Consider the following 22,201-nt stretch of genomic DNA (forward strand, 5'->3'; position numbering starts at 1 on the left):
CCTCCTCTTCCTCCACCACCAACCTCACCACCTCCACCACCAACCTCAACCATAACCACCACCATCGGCTACCAGTATCACAATCTACCATCTTCATGTCCTTTACAATCACCACCGACCGCCATCGTCCATCTCCACCATGACTAGTATCGTTCTCCACTTCCACCATAACCAACACCACCTTCGGCCAATTGATAAGGATCTTCCAAGCCGAATGATACAAATTTATCCTTTGTACGAATCGGGTTTTTCTCAAACTACTATCAATTATATCAAATAAAATTATTCAAATTTTGTACTATTATATAAGTATATATTTATGTATATGAAAATTGTGTAAGAATGTTTATAAATCAGATTATTTAATTATTTGCTTTATTCGTGTTAATTATAAATATTATATGATATATAAAATTATCAAATAAATTTTAGAGCAACTTGTCTAGTGCGGTCTTGTCTAGCCCTAGTCATACCAAACACCAGACAGACACATGTTCTGTCTAGTCCTGTCCCATCCAGTTATACCCTCTTATCCTGTCAAGTACTGTCCAATCATATCTGGTACAAAACGCTACCATCAAATACAAGGGACCAAAACATCAAAAAATTATAAAACACATAAACCAAACCAACAATAAATTATAAACTATAAGAATAAAAATAACAATAATTAAAACCGTAATCTTTTAAGACACTTTATTTACCCTCATGATGGTTAAATCGTAGAGAAACAATAACCAAGGAATTCAAAAAAGCATGGAGGGCAAAAATGTAATTTACTTTAAATACAATAACGAATGGGATAATTATTTTATTAAAGGTAAATATATGGACTAATTATACAAAATCATGCGTAATCGTGAAATTTCGAGGGAAAGAGAGGGAGATAGGCAAAGACCTATGGCGATCCTGTACGCTCTGGTGGCCAGGGGTACGACGGTGTTGGCGGAGTTCAGCGCCGTGACTGGTAACGCCGGGGCCATTGTCCGCCGGATTCTCGAGAAGTTGCCGGCAGAGGCGGGATCCAGGCTCTGCTTCTCTCAAGATGGCTACATCTTCCATATTCTCAGATCCGACTCTCTCACCTTTCTCTGTATGGCCAATGATACATTAGGAAGTCCGTCTCCCTTCTCTGTCTCTCTCTACACATACACACACACACACACACATATATATATATATATATACACACACACACATAGATATATCTATGTCGCAGCATGTATGGACATTAGGCAGGCAAGACTACATACACACCCTCATTGTGCTCTAAGTGATTTCTCTTATATATGATCATGCTTTAGTTTATCTAATTTAGGTTTTTATCATCTAAACATGTCTTTACTCTAGGTTATTTAGACTAAACGAGCTTGTTTGATTGATTCATCCATAGATTTATGACAGAAGATACATGAAGCAATGCATATGATTTATTTATATTATGTCTTTGAATGATCTTCTATTACTTAATGATGAATTTTCAGTTGTTGATTTCATCTAGGACAAACAGTTGCCATGATCAGCCATCAACATATGAGTTATTACTTGATTTTATGGTTCAATCGGACTTCAGTGTCCCATGGTAATATGTAATTTTAATAAAAAATAATATGAACTTCACGTTATACTATTTTATTTTGAGAAATAAACAAATATATATCAATTAAGTTAGCATTTAACGTTAATGGTCAATGATTGAAGTCCGAAGAGAGGGGGAACTGTGGAAGAATAAGATGATAAAACTGTAAGGGTCTTTGAACTTTATCAGTGATCAAAGCAAATACACGTAGAGTGATGAATTAAAAAATGATATCACTTCTGTTTGAATTCATTACCAGGCTTGCAAGAAGTCGTGCCCAAAAGTGAAGTGGTATGGTATTGCCTCTCATATATCATTAATTTCATAACTTCATACCTAAAAGAGTCTTTGTGTTTCACACTTGTCTTAAGTAACTTGACAGTGTCTATCCTGAATTGAATGCTCTGAGGTTGAAAGGCAAGTAGATAAGCAGATTCCTACCTGTATTGATGTGTGATTTCATCCAGGAAGAATCCCATTTTCATACTTGGAAGACATTCAGATGAGGTTCATGAAAAATTATGGTAGAGTGGCACCATATGCTCCTGCTTATGGAATGAATGATGAATTCTCAAGGGTCTTGCATCAGCAAATGGAGTTTTTCTCGAGCAATTCCAGTGCAGATACGCTCAAACGTGTTAGGGGTGAAGTTAGTGAGGCAAGTTTTATTTTCAGGCTGAAATATCAACTTATTTTGCTTTCAGTAGTTCATATCAAAAGAAGGATTCCTTGCATTAGGACAACATATGTGCATATAAGCAAGTTGACTAAGATATAAGATTATTGGTTAAGCAAACCAACCATCTTATCATTTGATTCTTACCACAAGTCATGATTCACTGCTTGTGGAATGTCGAAATGACAATTTAACAACGGATACCTATACTTCTTGCATAACGATATATTTAGCAAATCGAACTTCAATGAAATGTTTAAAGTTTAATTATGTGAATTATTGATATATTGGATACTTTGATTAACTTTAAAGTACATTGTTATCGTGATAATGTTACTGTCAATTGTCAACTGAACGTCACATAGTTAAGTAGATGGATGATTAGGGTCCATCATTGTATGCCAAAAATTTTGACGTATGCCGAGCCCGACAAATAATAATTTCCTATTATCTCAAATTACAGCCTAAATTGTAATAGTGGCAAGCAGGGTCGAATCTAAAGGAATTGGTCGTGAATGAGATTTGACTTTTACGCTTACATTTGGGGGGGGGGGGTTGTTTGGATTGAGATATATTAAACCAAGCATACAAATAATTAAAGATTATAAATAATAAAAATAAAGCTCCCGACAATGAATTATAATCTAATAATAGTTCAAACTTGTGTATCATTGACTTCCCAAATACATTCTCTCGATCAATCCAGCGTGTCGATGAGCATCGTACACTTTGTTTATTTTTATGAAAGACTATCATGAGAAGCTCAATGAGAAGTCTCTGATTATTTAAAACGACTCTAGCTACAAACATAAAAGTTGAGCTACTAATTGCATTAATAGTGAGATAAACACCAATTCTAACTAATGATGAGGCGCAAATCATTTAAGCTAGATTATGAAAACCTATAACACATTCCAAATAATCTGGTGGTCATTGGAAGTGTTAATTTCTACTTTATCAAAGTTAAGAACAATTACGGATCCTTAATTTCGATTAGAAATTTAAAGTTAGGTTGCACAAATCAATGGGCCCTGTCAATTTTAACAACCAAACAATGATTTAGATGTTCAACCAGGAAAATATATTTAGATTGGAATTCTCAACACAAATCCAATCTTCAAATGATTACTCTCTTTGTTCTCTGCCGAATTCTCATTGATCTCCCCAAGAATATGCAGCTTATAAACCTTTAAAAGCACTAAAAACCGTCACTCCCACTAAATGATTCGTCCTTTAAAAAGTATGCACAAGCCAAAGATCATTTGAAAAATATGCCTGCTTGAGTTGTCATTTCATAGAATATGCTCAGCTCTGCAAAAAAGTGGTGCGACTTTTGGTCAACCCACGGTGACCAATGCGACTTCTGGTACGACTAAAGTTGCCTCAAAAGTGGCATTACTCTGAGTGGAACAAGCCTTTTAGTTTCATTCATTTTTGGTCTAGTTGATTTCTGTATTTGCCCGAGTTTGATAGTGGGTATGTAAGTTGTGTTCACAAAAATTTATGTTCTGATTTGATGAGGGTAATGATGATGTTTAAAATTTATGAATTCTTTTAATGTTCTAATTTGTTCATCCCTGCTTTCAGGTACGCACCATTATGGTGGACAACATTGAGAAGATATTAGATAGAGGTGAGCGGATTGAGCTTCTTGTCGACAAAACTTCTACGATACAAGATAGTTCCTTCCATTTTAGGAAACAATCGAAGAGACTTCAAACAGCTCTTTGGTTGAAAAATATGGAACTCCTGTAAGTAAACTGAATCCCAAATACTAGCATAACCTATTTCTTATAACATGACTTATTATGTGGGAAAAATACTTTTGAACTTCTAAGTTGATTGGATAGAATGCCCAAACAAGGGGTTTAATATTTGATAGCGTCTAGCTGGGAAATAATGTAGTGCACAATGTGAAAACCTTCTAGTTTTAAAGTTAAATTAAACAAATCAAACGATACTACCAACTAGTGATCCTATAAAATATAAAATAGACAAATCTCAGGGCTTGTTTGTAGCAGCTTAATGGGCTTACTGAGACTTACAGCATATTCAGTTAGCTATACATGACTGTTTGGTAGTGGCTTGATAATACAGAAAGTGGCTTATTCATTAATCTTTTAGAGGGGAGCTTTATGTAGAAAATCAACTTTTTTTTCCAAACCCGTCTCTTCCAATTAAAAACACACTATTTCCATCTATTAGAAACTTTCGCAATCTATAACGACAAATTAATCCACATAGATATCTTTATCCATATAGGACCTAATGGAAAACCAACCAAACAGCCAGTTAGTCTATAAGCTTACTTCGAATATTATGATCCATGACAGGGCTTTGCTGACATTCTTGGCATTTCTATTCCTGTACACAATTATCGCGATCTGTTGCGGAGGGGTCACTTTATCAGCCTGCAGATACTGAATGGTTTTCTTGAGGTATGCTACGAACGACTCTCTCGTGATTTATAACTTGTTAATGGAGCCCTGAGCTTCTGCTTTTTTACCATCTTTTTATACTGGTCTTCAGTTAATCTTCTTCCCCCAACTAATTGAATTATAGTAGGTTATTTTAGCAGTAAAAAACTCTCTGGTGGACGGTTTGAATATGTGCTATTAGGAAACGTTCTACATGACCCTTGTTTCTTTGTAAATTATATAAAAATAAATATGTTCACAATAGTATTTTATAGATCAATTTGCCACTTTGTCTAGATAAATATTTACCATTTAGAGGTTGTTTACCAAATGATTAATAGAAAAGTCACCACCCTCATCCTTATGGGGTAGCATTCTCGGCTATCAAAATGGATTGATGGTAAGTGCTTATAACTCAGTAAGTGCTTACGTCATTATTCATTTACCGGATAGGACTCTGGATCCTTGACTCACTCTTGCGTGGGTAAGATTCTCGGTCCTTGTTATGTTCATATCCGGTAAGGTAATTAGACCGGTAAGTATTTGATAAATGGTTCCTTAGATGTAGAAAATTGTAGGGTATCTTATAGGTTTTGAGTAGTTTTCTGCTTAGGCGTGCATTTTTTTTCTTCTGGGTTATTAACTTTTTGCAAAAAGATTGAAGAAATAGCCAAAATTTCAAGGTTTATAAAGAAATAACGGTTGATTTCCAATCAAGGTTGCTCCCACTTTTTGTTGGATGGTGGGCCCAACTCAGCTGAAAAATCGAACCGATTCCCCATAAAGATAAGGACTAAGAATTTCATAAAATACCTTAATTTTTGTAGAAATTTGACCGGATTTCACATGTCACCGTATGATTGATTTGCAAACCTTATAATTAGGTGTGCCATCTCATGAAAATTGGATTTGATTGAATTCTCGGCAATTTCTTTATGCACCTCGAAAAAATGGCTATTTCAATTTAGTTGTTCCGGGTAAACTGGACCGTGAATTTGACTTGGTTTATTCTTTTATTCTCAAGCCTAATTTGTTACCTAAATGTCCTCATTTGATCAAAGTAAGATAAGTTATGGTTTGGGCTAGATTGATATCGAACCGGACCCTTAACTGAACTTTTACTATAAGTAGAATCAAATACCAAATTAAGTATACTATAATCTAAGTTCAATTTATCTATAACACAATTTTATATAAAGTTTGACATGCTTTTAAATAAATAGTGTCATATGGGGACATTAAAAAATGAGATGACATGTTCGTCCCCTCCATTATTTAAAACGATTTGCATGTGCAAAGTCCAGGAGGAAGTTATTTATTTGCTGGGTGGGTCCCAATTACCGGACCCAATATAGCCCGAGGTAGTTCCACAAGTTTTTTCTTGCCTACTTCAATCTCCTTTATTTAGTCTTGTCTACGTATTAGACACTTCATAAATGATGAATTGATGATAAACGTTTAGAATATTTAACGAGTGTCATATGCTTATTTTTTTAATATATACAATTGTGCTACATCAGCTAGACTCGCATTATTTCTCTTACATACGTGTTGGAAGCCCCCTTCTCTAGCTCTCTTCTCAAATGACCTTTTGGAGAGTAATCTAATGGGTTCTACATATTCTTATATGGTATCAGAGTCAAGATCAACTATTCTAGGGACTTGACATTAATTTGTACTTGTTTAGCCCCCTCTCAACATTTTGGGACAATCTGTGCCCGTCTAACATTTATTGAAGTGGATGTGTAGAAGTCATCAGTTAGACTTCGACCATTTCTACTCTTTATATGTTGAAACATCTGTTTTCTTTTTAAAAACTCTTTTAAATAGTAATCTAATAATTTGTAAGTATTTTCAGAACAATTATTTCACATCATTTGTATTTATATTGGTCTTTGTCAATACCAAACGACACATTTAGTGGGTACCAATTTAGATCAAACATATCAAATGATTTTGATTAGGTGAGGATAACATAATAATAGTAATGGAAACAATATATTGCATAGTACATAATATACATAATTTTTGTTTAATTGTCAAAAACATTTTTTTAACAATTTGTTTATATACATACATACACACATATATATATAATTACGATGCATAATCATTTACAAATTTAATAAATCATAAAAGTGTACATATTAGTTTTTATTATTGTTTCATACGTGAGATGTTGACTGTTTTGTGTGTGGAAAAAAAAACAATCAAGAAAATTTCAGATATAACATAATACTGATTTATAAGTTTATATAAATTATTAAGTTTATAAAAAAATACATGTTTACTGACCTAATTGGAGGTACGTGATGCTTGTATGATGTTCTTGTTAGTTGTTTCCAACCATCTTATTTCGTTTTATCAAATCAATGTTTTTGCTATATAAATAAAGTTTTATAAAAAGGAATAAATTTTAGGTAATTATATAGATATAACTATAAAAGAAATGATATTTGGTCAAAAGTGGTCTTGTCATGCAATATTTTAATTTCGTAAATATAAATGGTTTATTTATATTATATTATAAAATATTTGACAAAAAAATTTAAAAACTATTTTTTATAATTTTTAAGTACTGTTTATTAATGTATATTATTTAAAATTGAAGATTAAAAGTAAATTGTATATATGTATGACTTGTTAAAACTCCATGTTTGAATTTGTGTAACTAATTGTAGATAAACATAATCAAATATTGAATAGATATCTCATTTTAAATATAAAAAATCTAAAATATATTTAAGATCATCATTGAATTCTAACAAAATACTAATTATTATTTTTATAAAAAAATTATATTATTAAAACAGAAATAAGTGACTTCATTATTAAATTTAAATTAAATTACAATAAACAATTACATTAAAGAAATTACACAAAAAACAAAAACTTTTAAATATTTAATTTTATACTAAAATGATACATTTTTTTTTCAAAATTTTATGATACTTGCAAATTTATACTTTATCCAAAAAATAAAAATATTATCATTTTTTTTAGTATCACATAAAATCATATTATAATATTGATGAAGATAAAATAAAACAAAATATTAAAATCGAGATATTTAGATGAATACCTTCTAATTTATAATAAAATATTTGATGCAATTGTTTAAAAATTAATCAACCTTGTTGGTACTTCGCCGGCTGCCAAATTTGCAAATCGAAGCCCAAAAGCGGCTGCACTGTAATTTCAGATCGAGTTATTATTATTTTTTGAATTATTATAGAAAAATTATAATGACAAGTATGATTATATTTATCACAATTAAGTTTCACAAATTATATTGTATTTCATTTGTTTTTTTTTTATAAAAATGTTTGGTCTTATCTAATTTCTATAGATAACACTCGTTTTTGGCTCTTGAATCTAAGGACCGAGATATTAAAAAACCTAGAGTAACATGATCTATTTTCCGTGCCTAAGAAATTAGATCGTTCCTTCTTGGATTATCCTATATTCAGAATTTTGTGCAACCGAAGGCTATAGGGTCGAAATATCTGATTCGAAAAGTGATATACACGATCTAAGCAATTGACCACCCTATTGTTCATCTACCCCAACACAACGTTCTTCGATTACAATCGATTTCCCTGGTTTGGTTACCTTCAAGTTTTGCAGATCCTCTCCATCGCCACCAATAAGAGGTGAATCCACCCTAATCTACCATTTTCTTCTTACTTTCACCAGAGTTGATTTCCGTTGTTTGCTCGACGGAGTTGTTTTGGGAGGAAATGGGGTTTCATTGGAGATGGGGGGAGGGGATCGGTGACGGGATAAGAGGCGATGTTCTTTGACAACAACAACAATCACTTTGTTGCTACCCCTTTTCCCTCTTTTCTGATATGTCCTTCTCACTCCTACTTACCTCCATCAGGACGAATTCCAGAGACGATACTACCGAGATTTTACGATCAACAAAGTTCACAACCTTATGAAATCAGCCTCCGATATTTAATCATTTCCTGCTCTTGTTAGGGTTTAATTTGTTTTCCATCTTAATTTTGATGTATGGGTTTGGCTGTTTTGATTTAATTATTTGATACACGGATTGAATATTTTGGTTGTTAAAAGTTTTTTTTTAATTATTATTAACTTGAATATCCAACCTGCTATGCGAGCCAACTAATCCCAGGACGACCATCTGCTTTGCAGATAGTCTGGACTCACCGCATTTGAACCTCCGTGGCCACAAGATAATTTTTTTTCCTCCTTGGATTTGAACTTGGATCTACGAATACTTTTGACTTTTGGAGTCAAGCTCAAACCAATCAAACATCACCTTTATCAGGTCTTAGTTTCCTTATACACATGGATGATTTGTGCAAAACAGAGACGATAAATATGTTTTGTAATTTACTCTTAATAATAATTATGGGTATAATGGAAAGATAGTGACAAAAAGTTCATGTAGCTTATTGAAACTCTACTTTAAGTATTTCTTTAATATGCTAGCTTATCGGCTAGCATCCAAACTGTGTTTTTGGGAAGAAATAAAAACTCAAAAAATAAGCTAGTTTATGATTGACAAACAATGTTTAAAGATTGACAATCTTATTTTCTATATTTAAAGTTTAAACTAATGTAAGGTGTGAAATACACATATTTTAGTATGAGAAGTAAAATAATACATTATTAACTTAATTTTGTTTCTTATATTAACACATACATTATTTAGTAATATTTCTTTATTTTTTGAATAGCACAAAATAAACACCATATTTATGTATATAATAAAATAACTAAAAGGGTATTTGCGCAATGCAGCGAGATATATCTCGATTTTAATGTTTCGTTTTATTTCGTCTCTGTAGATGTTTTAATACGGTTTTTCTGTGATTTTGAGAAAAAAATATAATATTTTTGTTTTTGAATAAAATATAAATTTGAAAATATCATAAAATTTCGAAAATAAATATATCAATATTAGTTAAAAGTTATTATTTTTTTGTGTAATTTTTTTAATTCAATTTTTTATTATAATTTAATTAGATTTAATATTTATTTTTGATTTAATAATATAATTTTTTATAAAGATAATGATTAAGTATTTTGTTAGAACTTAATGATTATCCTGATTATATTTTAGATTATTTTCTATTTTTAAAATGAAATGTTTATCTTGTATTTGATTATGTTTATCTGCGGTTAATTATATGAATTCAAACATGAACCTTTAATAAGTTGTACTTACGCACAATTTATTTGTAATTTTGAATTTTAAGTAATATGCATCAATAAACAATACTTCATACATAAAAATGATTTTTAATTTTTTTTGTTAAATACTTTATAATATAACGTAGATATAGATTATTTGCATGGAACTTATTATATAGTAAACGAAATAATGAAAATTAATTTAATAAAGATGAATTGGTTAGAGAGGGAACAAATATATTTTAAAATCGTGAATACAGATTTACAAGAAAAACAACAATCTTGAGATGATGTCAAAATCTTTTGAATTTAAGAAAACCAAGGTCGAATAAGGTTAAAAGAGCATCATCTTATTAGTGTTTTAACAAGATCCATATTAATGTTTCTTTATAAACATTCCCACCTCCCTCTCTCTCTTCTGCAACAACAGTCGGCCCTTTCTCTCTCATCTCCTACCTCCAATGGAAGCTCTCATCACCCCATTTTCATCCCCTCTAACTTCCATTTCCCACAAACCACCTTCTTCTTCTTCTTTTCCGCCATTAACAACCACTCCTTTCTTCTCCCGAAAACCCCACAAGCATCTTACTCACAGAGTCCTAAACAGCAAGTTTGGCAGCTTTCTTGATTTGATCCCAGAAAACAAACGGGAACCCATAAAGTTTGACATCAATTGGCTCGACCCATCATCCACATCCCGGTTCGATGTCGTCGTAATCGGTGCTGGTCCAGCCGGGCTTTGTCTTGCTGAACGAGTTGCAAGAAATGGGATCCGGGTTTGTTGTGTTGACCCGGACCCACTTTCTATGTGGCCTAATAATTACGGGTCTTGGGTTGATGACTTATCAGCCTTGGATCTTGACGATTGTTTCGATAAAACTTGGCCTATGGCTTCTGTTCATATCGATGATCATAACACTAAGTATCTTGATCAGCCTTATGGTCGAATTAGTCGAAAGATGTTGAAGATGAAGTTGCTTGGTGGGTGTGTCTCCAATGGAGTTAAATTCCATAAAGCTAAAGTTTGGAAAGTGGATCATCAAGAATTTGAGTCTTCAATTGTTTGTGATGATGGCAATGAATTTAAGGCAAGTTTGATTGTGGATGCAAGTGGTTTTGCAAGTTCTTTTGTTGAGTATGATAAGCCTAGAAACCATGGTTACCAAATTGCTCATGGAATTCTAGCAGAAGTTGATGAACACCCATTTGATCTAGATAAGATTCTACTCATGGACTGGAGAGATTCCCACCTCGGAAACGAGCCTTTGCTACGCGTTAACAACTCTAGACTCCCGACTTTCTTATACGCTATGCCGTTTGATTCGAATTTGGTCTTTTTAGAAGAGACTTCGTTGGTCAGCCGGCCGGCTTTATCTTACGGGGAGATCAAATCAAGAATGGTGGCAAGGTTAAGGCATATGGGTATTAGAGTAAAGAGAGTTATCGAGAATGAGAAATGTGTGATCCCCATGGGTGGGCCATTGCCACGGATTCCTCAATCCGTGATGGGGATTGGTGGAACTGCTGGACTGGCTCACCCATCGACAGGCTACATGGTGGCTCGTACTTTAGCCCTGGCCCCAATCTTGGCCGAATCCATCGTCGAGTGCCTTGGTTCGACTCGCATGATCAGAGGGCAACCACTTTATCATAGAGTGTGGAATGGATTGTGGCCAACTGAGAAGAAATTAACAAGGGAGTTTTACACATTTGGGATGGAGACCCTTTTGAAACTTGATTTGAAAGGGACCAGAAGCTTTTTTGATGCTTTCTTTAAATTGAATCCTGAATATTGGCATGGATTCTTGTCATCAAAATTGTCACTTGTGGAACTTGGTGTGCTGGGCTTGTCATTATTTGGGCATTCATCAAGTTCATCAAAACTTGACATTGTTACCAAGTGTCCTGTTCCTTTAGTCAAGATGATGGCTAATCTTGTAGTTGAATCCCTTTGATTCTGGACCAATATCTATGCAGATGAAATTTGTTTCAGTTGGGTCTTTTGTTTTCTTTGATCTCTGTTTGTAGAGTAAATTACGAAACCTGCAAGTTTCTGTTGGTTCGGATCGATGATCGCACACATGATCTTAACAAAATCTGAATCAAGGGATTCATTTTCTTGAATTTGAAGCTGATGTTCCCCTAAAAACTGGAGATTGTCAAGATCTTGATTCTATAGATAGTATGATCAAATGTCCAAAGCATAATTCTGTGAAAATGCTCAGAAAGCAGTGGACTTTTATCATTATTCAAGAATTTAGGGGGGGAAAGACCAGATTATGGGGTTCTCTGTGGGTGGAAGAAACAACTGAAGGGAACCTGCAAGAAATGGGAAGTTTGTGCTTGTTCTTGATGAAGTAGATGATTTTAAGACAACAATTTACAGCTAGAATTAAGATTAATTCGTTCTATGGTTGGTTTTTCATTAAGTCTATACAAATAAAGCTATATTTATATATATTGATTAATCTTTTTATATAAATTTGGAAAGTTTTTGTTTGGGAGGACTTTTTAATAAATGAAATGAGCATGTTTTTTAATTAGAAAAGACAGGTTTGGAAAAAACTTGTTTTTATGCATAAATCCCCCCTCTCAAGAAAGTTACTAAATAAACCACTTTCTGTATCATTAAGCCAATACCAAACAGTCATGTATAGCTGACTGAATAAGTTACAAGTCTCGTTAAATTGCTAACAGACGAACCCTAAAGGGTATTTGGACTATTGCAGGTAGAATATCTATAATTGGAGAAGTTACTCATGATGTTGAAGTGGAGCAAGTTGGCAACAACTCCTCACCTTTTTTCTTTAACAAATCCATCAACCCTTTATATATAAATACCCCAAACTCCCTTTTGCCAATTTCATACAACCCTTTTACTTATCTTTAAGCTCAACACCTTCTATGGATTCAACCAAAGAAAGTAGCAAAATCCCGATCCCGGTGACCGAGTCGAAGGCATCGAAGACTGCCTCTTCTCCTGTCGTGGTGGCAGTTGCCAAGAAACCCGCCCAACGGCCGTTAGTGGCAAGGTGGAAGAGAGGTCTCGGCATTTTTGACTTCATTCTAAGGATATGCGCCATCGTTGCTGCTCTAGCGGCTGCTACCGCGATGGGCACCACCAATCAACAGCTCCCGTTTTTCACCCAATTCTTCCAGTTCAAAGCAGACTACAACGACCTCCCTGCTTTCACGTAATCCAAGGGTAGTTTAGTAATTTTACGTGCTGTACTCTTTCTCTTGATCATAACGCGGTCTTTTGTGATTTTGATGCAGGTTTTTCGTGATTGCGAATGCCACAGCTGGTGCATACTTAGTCCTCTCGTTGCCATTCTCTATATTGTGCATCGTTCGTCCACATATGATAGGAGCTCGGTTGATGCTCCTCGTTTTTGACACCGTATGTACAGAATTTTATTCAGAAAACTTGTCAAAGAGTATGTTTTCAAGGGTCAGGTTCAATGAAAAACCGCAACAAAATGAAAAACTAAGGAACACCCTGGTAGCCACCGTGCATCTGGACTGTGTGCATATATGTAATTTTTAAGCAATTTGTCCGGTATGCGCATATGCATAACATGCACATGTGCATAAAAACCAAAAAACAGCTCCAAGTCCTTGTACGTACATATAAATGGTTATCAGGACGTTCCTCAGTTTTTCATTTTTATGGGTTTTCCGTGTACCTCCTCCTTGTTTTGAAACATTAATAATTAACGGTTTTCTTCGTTCAGTATTTTTATCTAAACACTTTTTGTCCAAATTCACCTACTTAGATAGCGGTGCCTTTGATCACTGCTGCTGCATCCGCGGCTGCATCCATAATCTACTTGGCACACAATGGCAACTCGAACGCCAATTGGGCGGCAATCTGTCAACAATTCGACGACTTCTGCCAGCGGGTCACCGGAGCCGTGGTGGCTTCCTTCATTACAGCAGTCATCTTCATGGTGTTGGTGGTCGTATCTGCCGTGGCTCTGCGGAGGAACTAAGGGTGGTTCTGATCAAGAATTTAAAGGGTGGTTATGTAATTTGATGTTTAAATTTATGATTCTCTCACGATATTGTAATGCCAATAGTGTTATATTCTCAACGAGTGTTATATTGCAAGCAGTTGTATTTGATGTAAGAAAAGATCTGGACCCTTGATTACTTTTAATCTCATCCCTAACTATGAATTGCGCTTATCAAAGGAGTTGATCTGGTGCATCGCATTAATGTTGATCTTCAATTATTATTGATCCAAGGGTGAATATCTTATTACCCTTTCCCATGATAACCATCATTCTCACTGGAACCTAACCCTAGTTCAATAAGGGGCAGAAAACCAAGTTTTTTTTCTTAACATGCTCACATCACAATTAAGAAAACACACACCTTCCATCTATTAAAAAACCTCTTCGAAACAAAAACATTTATGATCCATATAAACAGATTAATTCATAAAGACAGTTTTTATGCATACAAGACTTAATGGAAAACTAACCAAACAGTTTCATTTACCCTCAACCCACCAATTCTTTTCAAAATATCTTCAGAACCAATGACAGTTTCATCCTTAATTTTCTCACTAATGGGTGCATCAAGATCGTCATTTCGATCACAATCAACAGTTTCTATAGAAAGATCTTCACAAAGAACCTGTTCTTGAACCCCCTCCCCTGCTTCCAGAAACTGTGGAAGATCAACCTGAACATGCAGCGGACTCGAAGAAGACGAAGAACTCGACCTGTTTGTATTATTTGATGATGAAGACGAACCAGCTGTAGCAGAACCTCTTTGAACAAAAACACGAGTCATCCTTTTTCAAATTTCAAGATTTCGATAACCCCATAACCCCTTAATTTGTTCTCAATATCCTTTTCCTTGATGTATACTTAAAACATGCTCCATTTGTTGTAACTTAAAAGTATATGGACTAAATATGTAAATTAGTTAAAGGTCCGTGTTTAGAATTTTACAGATTTAGTAACTGTAATTACAGACCATGTTCGGACCTTTTCTCTTTCACATAATCTCTGTAAGTTGAGGGATTGCTACTTTTATCTGGATAATTATTTTAAATAATTTCCCAACAAAAAATCATTATGATTATAGAAAACATGTGCAATATAATATATATACATACAAAATAATTTTAATTTAATATTTTTGGCATTTTTGTAGACAGAGATCTTTAGAGGAAGATCCTTTTCCTAGGGTCTATGTCTGTTTCTCACACAGCTCACCTTAACCTGCGACCCACGTGCTTCCCAAAACTCCGCCACCTGTATCACCTTCGCCGCTAAATCGCAGCCTCCCATTTTCATCACTTCCTCTGTACGTGCGTATTTATATGTATATGTATATATATGTATGTATCTATTGTCCCCCGTCGTCAAGCTATCCCTTATCAATTTTCTGCTCCACAAAAACCCTACCAACTTTCTCAATAATCTACTCTGTTCAATCTCTTTCACACACTCTTTAGATCACACTACACCGACTCCATTCCCACGCTCCAATTTCTCATCTTAGGTTAATTAGTTTTCTTTTTGTTCGAATCTTCGATTCTCTATCGGCTTTTCTTGAATCTTTGATACGAATTTCATATAATACGTTTTGGGTTATTCTTTTTCTTGGCTTATTACGAAACTGGTTGCAGGTTATTGTTTTGGGTTTTCGGAGGTGAACTGATCGGAGGTAAAAAAATTCGCGTTACTTTCGGAAGGGCTAGGGTTTGGTTGTTCTTCAATCTCATGAGAATTGTTAGGGGGATGCAGAGATCGCTTCAGCTGGAGAACGAAGAAGAAATTGGTTGGAGCAATAGAAGAAAATCTTTTACCGGAGGAATTGGAGTCACGTCGCCTAAGGCCAGGACACGTGACAAATCGAAAATTAGGGTTTTATAATTTACCAAAATTGGTTTAAGAAAAGAACTTTGTATTTGTTTGATTTAGGGGGAAAAGAATATTCAGAACAAATTAAGGGGTTCTAGGGTTATCGAAATCTTGAAATTTGGAAAAGGATGACTCGTGTTTTTGTTCAAAGAGGTTCTGCTACAGCTGGTTCGTCTTCATCGTCAAATAATACAAACAGGTCGAGTTCTTCGTCTTCTTCGAGTCCACCGCAGGTTCAGGTTGCTCCTCCACAGTTTCTGGAAGCAGGGGAGGAGGTTCAAGAACAGGTTCTTTGTGAAGATCTTCCTTTAGAAACTGTTGATCGTGATCGAAATGATGATATTGATGCACCCATTAGTGAGAAAATTGAGGATGAAACTGTCATGGGTTCTGAAGATATTTTGAAAAGAATTGGTGGGTTGAGGGTAAATGAGGAGGAAGAAAAAAAAGATGGATTAAAGATTGATGATTATCCTTCTCAGACTATCGGTGGACGTCCGTATCCTCCTCCACCACCTGCTCCACCACCGAAACCTTCTTCGGCAAGTTCTAATTCCCGGAGATTTGTCCCTGGAAACTCTGCTGGTTTGCGAATTGGACCGTCGGGAAGAGCAACCGCCTGGCCGGTTGTTTCAACAAGAACATCGCCGGCAGGATCTCGAGCTTCATCTCCAAGGTCTCATTGCGAAAATGATGGCTACAATAGTGCTGATGAACAAAACTCTTGCTATGGATCTTCTTATGGTGATGCTGTGAGTTCTAGTCGTTTTTGTCACTACAAAGAACTGAATAATAATCAGACTAATACGGTATACTTTCGGTGAACACCATTGAATTACAGACTTTGTGCCCTGTGATTTTGATTTCTATTTTGTTGGAATAAAGCCTGCAACTTTAGCCTGTGCCATAATCTACAAAAAAAAAACCTTTTGCTTTGTGTAGCTTTCCCTGAAATCTTGGAATGCCCCTTTTGACATATAACATATTTGCATTACATTAGGACACAGTTAAGAAAACAGATGGAAGGAAACTTTAGTCAGTAGTTCACTGAGATGTTCTTTTGTACCGATTTATTAACAAGTACTTCTCTTTCAGGAAAGGGAACGTCAGTTCGAGATTGATATTAGACGGACAAAAGGTTATGAAGTGAAAAGAATGCTGGAAGATGGGAATTGCTTGTTTCGTGCTGTTGCAGATCAAGTGTATGGTGATTCAGAAGCATATGATTTGGCTAGGCAGATGTGCATAGATTACATGGTATGGTAATATTAACTGTGGTTCTCATTTAAAGTGCTTATAGTACCTGGTATGGTAATATCATTTATAGTAACAGAGCTTAATAGCATAACAAAAATGCAGACCTATTGCCGGTACTAAGCAGCAGTAAAAATTTGTATCCACTTTTCATGATATTATGCATGGATCAGATATATCATAGCGAATTCTTAAGGATGTTTTTTGTCTTGCACGATGGAATTTGATAAGTGATTATTCAAAATCCTCATACTTCAAGTGTCGTTTTGTGCGATCATTATTTATACCATGTTAGCGTTTTCTAATTACGTAATATGCCATGAGACGAAGGATGATGTGAGAATATGAGCTAAGATGAGAAGTGTAAGAAGGGATTTGGACCCTTGATCACTTTTAATCTCGACTAACCCATGAATTGCTTTAGAAGGGAATTGATCCGGTGCTTCTCATTAGTGTTGATCTAGTGGAACTCTTCAATTAGGATTGATCCAAAGGTGGAGATTCCTTCTTACCCTTCCTATACCTTGATTGATAAGTATTTTGTTGGTGTTTGTCACCAACACTCACTTGAAGAAGACCGATGAATTAGCTTGATAGATTGAATGAGATATAGGAAAACTGTAAATATCTAAGCAATTTGTGTGCATGTAAAACCAAACCAAACCAAACCAGACCAATATAGTAGATCCCACCAGGAGGTGGGGTTTTGGGGGTGGGATATACGTAGACTTGACCTCTTCCTCAAAGAGTAGAGTGGCAAAGTCTGCATCATCTGATTATCGTGAAGACTCCTGGCTTGTGCAAAGTGTGCGAAAAGAGAGGACAGAACTTGCTACATGAGAATCAAGAACTTGAAAAATAAGAAAGACAACGCTAAAAGTTGAAAATGAGTTGGAAGTAAGCAACAACGTTTATAATAGACAGTCAGACAACAAACAAAACATACAAATAGAAGCAGGTACAAGAACATAACCAAGGTAGGAATAACTACACTCCCCTAATCTAAACGTAAATAGCAGCTTAAAGTTTGCCTACTTTTGTTGCTTGATGAAGCAACGTGATAAAGGATATGTAGGTATTCTGGCTTCTGTGTTCTTGGTATGTTCATGACTTTCATATTATCCGACAAAGTAAGGGCATTGGATTTATGTATTATTTTCTAGGTAATATAAGTTACGTAAGGTATTAGTTGCCTTAAAGACGATGTAAGTTGTCAAATTGTCACCTCTTTATGTATGGATAAATTACTAGTTTTTCGTTGCAAATAGATGTTTTCTGCTAGAATTCCCAATGTGCACATGAGTGGTCAGTGGTGTAATCATGTGTTACCTTGTCTTGAAAAATAGGATATATGTCTGCCTCTTTGTCCAACAACTACACTTCGATTATGTAGCAGATTAAGGGGATGTTTGGTTGGTTGTCCATCGAATCCTGTATGGATAAAGCTGTCTGTGTGTATTAATCTGTGCTTATAGATTAGGAAGATTTTTGTTTGGGAGGGGTTTTTCATAGATGGAAGAAACATGTTCTTTAATTGGGAGGGACAGGTTTGGAAAAAACTTGGCTTCCTGCAGAAAGCTCCCCCTAGAAGCTTACCGAATAAACCTCTTACTATATCTTTAAGCCACTACCAATCAGTCATGTATAGCTGACTGAATAAGCTGCAAGTCCCATTAAGCCTATTAAGCTGCTAAGAAACAGACCCTAACTCAAAAGTACACATGCTTGGTGGAATTATGGTTTTCGTTTGGTAAGAATATGCTTGAAGGCACATATATAATACATATATACATTAAATCACCATTTTCAAAGCTCACACGGAGAATATGTGATTGTGGAAGCTTTTATTTATGGCTGTTTAGAAACCATGTGCATTGCCATTTAATCCTTTGAAAAAAACTGTCGTTCTTGTTGAAAGATGAACTAACAAGTTCTTACTTCATCCAGGAACGGGAGAGAGACCATTTCTCGCAGTTTGTAACAGAAGGTTTCACTTCTTATTGCAAGAGGAAGAGACGGGATAAAGTATGTAGATTTTATATATGCAACTTCTAATCTTCTAGAACCTGCCGTGGTGATGTTCTTTCTTCTAGATAGTTATTGTTTATCATTACTGAGTGCAGGTCTACGGGAATAATGTGGAGATTCAAGCATTGTGTGAAATGTATAATCGGCCTATTCATATCTATTCGTATAGCACTGGTATATTATGATGCTATATTACTTTGCTAAAAAGAAACAGTGTTTTACGTTCATCCATTTGACTTACAAAAAAATTGCGTGGTTGCAGAGCCTATCAATATATTCCATGGGAGCTATAATACAGACACGCCTCCTATCCGGCTAAGTTACCATCATGGCAACCACTACAATTCTCTTGTTGATCCTCGCCGATTGACAATAGGTGCCGGGCTTGGTTTTAGCTGCCTGCAGGGGGTAAGTCCACCGACTTCATTTAAACATTTCTTATATAACGATAAATCTTGTTTTAATCTCATAGATTTGGGAAAAACGGAAATCAAAGACTAATAATTCAAAGTCAAAAGGCACAACTTCCGTTTAGATACTGAAAAGATTAATTCAAATACAAACTGTAGCTCGAATCCGGAGTTGGAACAACTAAATGATCTAATCTAACCTTAAGAAAAGATGAAGAACAAAGTGGGATAGAAGAAAAACCCGTCTGAAAGACTGGAACTAATAGTCACTTTGAATGCTAGCTTAAAAGCTCGCATTCAAGCTAAGCCCATATCCAAAAACGATAGCTTTGGAGGTCACATACAACATTCCACTTTGGAAGTCACTTCAAAACTAGCTTTCAAGCCGGCTTTCATGATGGTTGCTGACTTGCTGCAAATACTAATTCCAAGGCCAATGGTTCAGAATCTGTAATTCCATTCAAGAATGTAGATTCTTGGTAATATAGGAATATAAGTTTACGACATTTGAATATGTTTGTGGTTTTGGTTTTCAGACGAACGTTGATAAAGATAAAGTTAAGGCAGCAATCAAAGCTCAACAAGATCAACAGATGGATAACGTAACCAACCACCTGTAGCCTTTATGCTATTTTGATCGATATTAAGACATTGCTGATGAAATGAGATGCAGATTCTAACATATATACATGAATACAGGCTCTTCTTTGGTCAGATGTGGAGCTAACCGAGAAAGAAATCGAACGTATGGTGATGGAAGCTTCAAGGGCTGAATATATGGCAAATGATAAGTTCAAACAGCAACTTGGTCCAAGAGAATCTTCAACATCTGGTGCTGAACCATCATCTTCTGGAGGCAGTAAGTAGTATATAACTATATATCTTGTTTTCTTTTCCCATCTTTTCAAACCTGATTCCATTCCATTCCAATGGTAATTGGAAAAAAGCAGCATCTGGAGGTGAGAGTGAAGGAAAGGTGCTGTGCAGCAGTAGCAGTATGCAGATGGTGTTGTCAATGGGATTCAGCTATTTGCAGGCAATGGAGGCTTACAGCATATTTGGTGATGATGTTGATTCCATGGTTTGTTATCTTCTGGAAACCAGCAGCAGACGCAAAGGGAAGGCCACAGAGTAATAAATAATAAATAAATATGGAAATAGCATCAGATTTGTAGTAGTAATAGTAATAAATAAAAATGGGTATTTGCAAATCTCTGCAATAAGCCCTTTTAGCTGAATTGAATGTTGAACAGCATCAGCATTCAGCATCTCCTGTATATGTCTGTTAAATCTTGCTATTGCCAATTATCAACTCTAGACTATATTTCTTTGCTTTTAAATATTTTATTAATAATTCTCCTCTGATTTTTTATGGCAAAATTATATTCATTAAGCCAAAGGGTTATTATGGAAACAGTTTGAGTTTTGCAGTGTGTAAAATTTTGTGTTTATGACATTTAAACCTAAAATTACTGTTTATTTACTTGTAAGTTTATTTTTAAACCAACTTATGGGCAAAAGAGTAATTTTCTATTTAACAAAGTCAAAACGAGACATCTTACTTTAGTAGCTGAACAAAGTCAAAACAAGACATCCCCCAAAAAAGCAAAGAGTAAATTACAAATGTGGTCTTAGTGGTTTTTCAAAAACAACATTTTTCGTTTCTACGGTTTTAGAATTAGATGTTTAAATTTAGGGGGGTTGGGATTGTTTATTTAAAACAACTTATGTTTTTTTGTAAAAGTGTTTATTAACTTATGTGGTATCAAATCGGAGTTCTGTAAAAAGTGTTTGGATTAGCTTATAACGATACCAAAAAACAATAAATTGATAAGTTGTTTTTTAGTGTTTAACAAATTTTGCTTATATGTAAAATGACCAAAGACAATCTTCCATATTATTGACTTATGGGAGTGTTTGAGATTGCTTATTAACTTATTTGATTTTTTAACATGTAAAAATAATTTTTCATCATTTATAATAATATCTTTGACGAAAATTTATATCAATAAGATTAATAATTAACAAACATTAATAAAATAGGGTTAAAATAGTAAACTGATAATAAGGAGTTTTCCATAAGTCAAAAAGGATTAACTTATCAAAAACTGTTTATTACCAGTTTGGCATCGGTATAAGCAGTTTTATTTTTCCTCATCCAAACACTAGCATTTAGCTTATTACCGGTGCCAGACTGAAATAAGTCAAAAAACACATAAAATAAGCAATCCCAAACACCCCCTTAGTCTATCTTTCTTTCGGTTGTTAAAGAACTCTGTTAAATGAGAGGTATTTTCGTCATTTACCAGTTTTTTATTTTTAATAAATCAAAGTTGATTTCATGCTTTGGTTTCTATGGTTTTTGATTGGATAAATAACAAAAAAATTGATAAAAAGACGAAAATATCCTTTATGTAACGGATTTTTACAACGATTGTTAGAAGAAAGAATAAAATCCAGATGTTTTGCAAAACATAATAACCATGTTGCAATTTCAAAACTATAAAAACGAACCATAATATCTGATTTTGCATGAATATAAATTTTAATAAATACTATAAAAATATAATTTGATAAAGACATTCATTTTTACTACACTTTTTTGCATAGATTGTGCATGTAAAATACCATCACAAATTCACAACAGATTTAAGTAATAAAAACTCACATATCTTTAATTAATTAAACTAACCATTTTGGCCGATTATTTACGGGTCTAGCTAAACGACAAAAAAAAAATTACATTTTTCATTCACGTCCCAAAAAAATGCTACATTTTTCACCCACGTCTG

General features: G+C 34.5%; 4 protein-coding genes across 9 annotated transcripts; all 4 read left to right on the plus strand.

Annotated features, from left to right (window-relative positions):
• Window positions 1–900: 900 nt before the first annotated feature.
• On the plus strand, window positions 901–4,679 carry LOC112520979 (vesicle-associated membrane protein 714-like). The gene is made up of 4 exons (XM_025129599.1): window positions 901–1,117; window positions 2,047–2,237; window positions 3,843–4,006; window positions 4,589–4,679. Exons 1-4 carry the CDS (start codon window positions 901–903, stop codon window positions 4,677–4,679), a joined length of 663 nt encoding a protein of 220 aa, XP_024985367.1.
• A 5,620-nt stretch (window positions 4,680–10,299) lies between these two features.
• On the plus strand, window positions 10,300–11,793 carry LOC112521877 (capsanthin/capsorubin synthase, chromoplastic-like). The gene has a single exon (XM_025130872.1). It carries the CDS (start codon window positions 10,300–10,302, stop codon window positions 11,791–11,793), a length of 1,494 nt encoding a protein of 497 aa, XP_024986640.1.
• Window positions 11,794–12,709: 916 nt separating this feature from the next.
• Window positions 12,710–13,966, plus strand: LOC112521911 (casparian strip membrane protein 1-like). Its single transcript, XM_025130917.1, has 3 exons — window positions 12,710–13,032; window positions 13,115–13,238; window positions 13,615–13,966. Exons 1-3 carry the CDS (start codon window positions 12,743–12,745, stop codon window positions 13,828–13,830), a joined length of 630 nt encoding a protein of 209 aa, XP_024986685.1. The 5' UTR covers window positions 12,710–12,742; the 3' UTR covers window positions 13,831–13,966.
• Window positions 13,967–15,215: 1,249 nt separating this feature from the next.
• LOC112521986 (OTU domain-containing protein 5-A-like) lies at window positions 15,216–20,799 on the plus strand. 6 transcript variants are annotated; one of them, XM_025131018.1, is made up of 10 exons: window positions 15,216–15,355; window positions 15,483–15,520; window positions 15,591–16,526; window positions 16,813–16,974; window positions 18,919–18,996; window positions 19,095–19,173; window positions 19,262–19,407; window positions 19,946–20,011; window positions 20,109–20,268; window positions 20,357–20,799. In XM_025131018.1, the coding sequence occupies exons 3-10, from the start codon at window positions 15,846–15,848 to the stop codon at window positions 20,542–20,544; spliced, it is 1,560 nt and encodes a 519-aa protein (XP_024986786.1). In that variant the 5' UTR covers window positions 15,216–15,355; window positions 15,483–15,520; window positions 15,591–15,845; the 3' UTR covers window positions 20,545–20,799. The 6 variants fall into 6 exon arrangements, with proteins under 6 accessions (XP_024986786.1, XP_024986785.1, XP_024986784.1 ...); XM_025131017.1 differs by having other exon boundaries at window positions 15,601–16,526; XM_025131016.1 differs by having other exon boundaries at window positions 15,483–16,526.
• The last annotated feature ends 1,402 nt before the right edge of the window (window positions 20,800–22,201 follow it).

Source organism: Cynara cardunculus, assembly GCF_001531365.2.
Source record: "Cynara cardunculus var. scolymus isolate 2C chromosome LG 11, CcrdV1, whole genome shotgun sequence".
Taxonomy (NCBI): Eukaryota; Viridiplantae; Streptophyta; class Magnoliopsida; order Asterales; family Asteraceae; genus Cynara; species Cynara cardunculus.

Coding starts and splice junctions, on each gene's coding strand:
- LOC112520979 (XM_025129599.1), top strand. CDS start 901: ATGGCGATCCTGTACGCTCTGGTGGCCAGGGGTACGACGGTGTTGGCG. Junction 1,118..2,046: donor GGCCAATGATACATTAGGAA/GTCCGTCTCCCT, acceptor GATTTCATCCAG/GAAGAATCCCATTTTCATAC. Junction 2,238..3,842: donor TTAGGGGTGAAGTTAGTGAG/GCAAGTTTTATT, acceptor CCCTGCTTTCAG/GTACGCACCATTATGGTGGA.
- LOC112521877 (XM_025130872.1), top strand. CDS start 10,300: ATGGAAGCTCTCATCACCCCATTTTCATCCCCTCTAACTTCCATTTCC.
- LOC112521911 (XM_025130917.1), top strand. CDS start 12,743: ATGGATTCAACCAAAGAAAGTAGCAAAATCCCGATCCCGGTGACCGAG. Junction 13,033..13,114: donor AACGACCTCCCTGCTTTCAC/GTAATCCAAGGG, acceptor ATTTTGATGCAG/GTTTTTCGTGATTGCGAATG. Junction 13,239..13,614: donor TGCTCCTCGTTTTTGACACC/GTATGTACAGAA, acceptor TCACCTACTTAG/ATAGCGGTGCCTTTGATCAC.
- LOC112521986 (XM_025131016.1), top strand. CDS start 15,846: ATGACTCGTGTTTTTGTTCAAAGAGGTTCTGCTACAGCTGGTTCGTCT. Junction 16,975..18,918: donor AGATGTGCATAGATTACATG/GTATGGTAATAT, acceptor TACTTCATCCAG/GAACGGGAGAGAGACCATTT. Junction 19,408..19,945: donor GTTTTAGCTGCCTGCAGGGG/GTAAGTCCACCG, acceptor TTTGGTTTTCAG/ACGAACGTTGATAAAGATAA.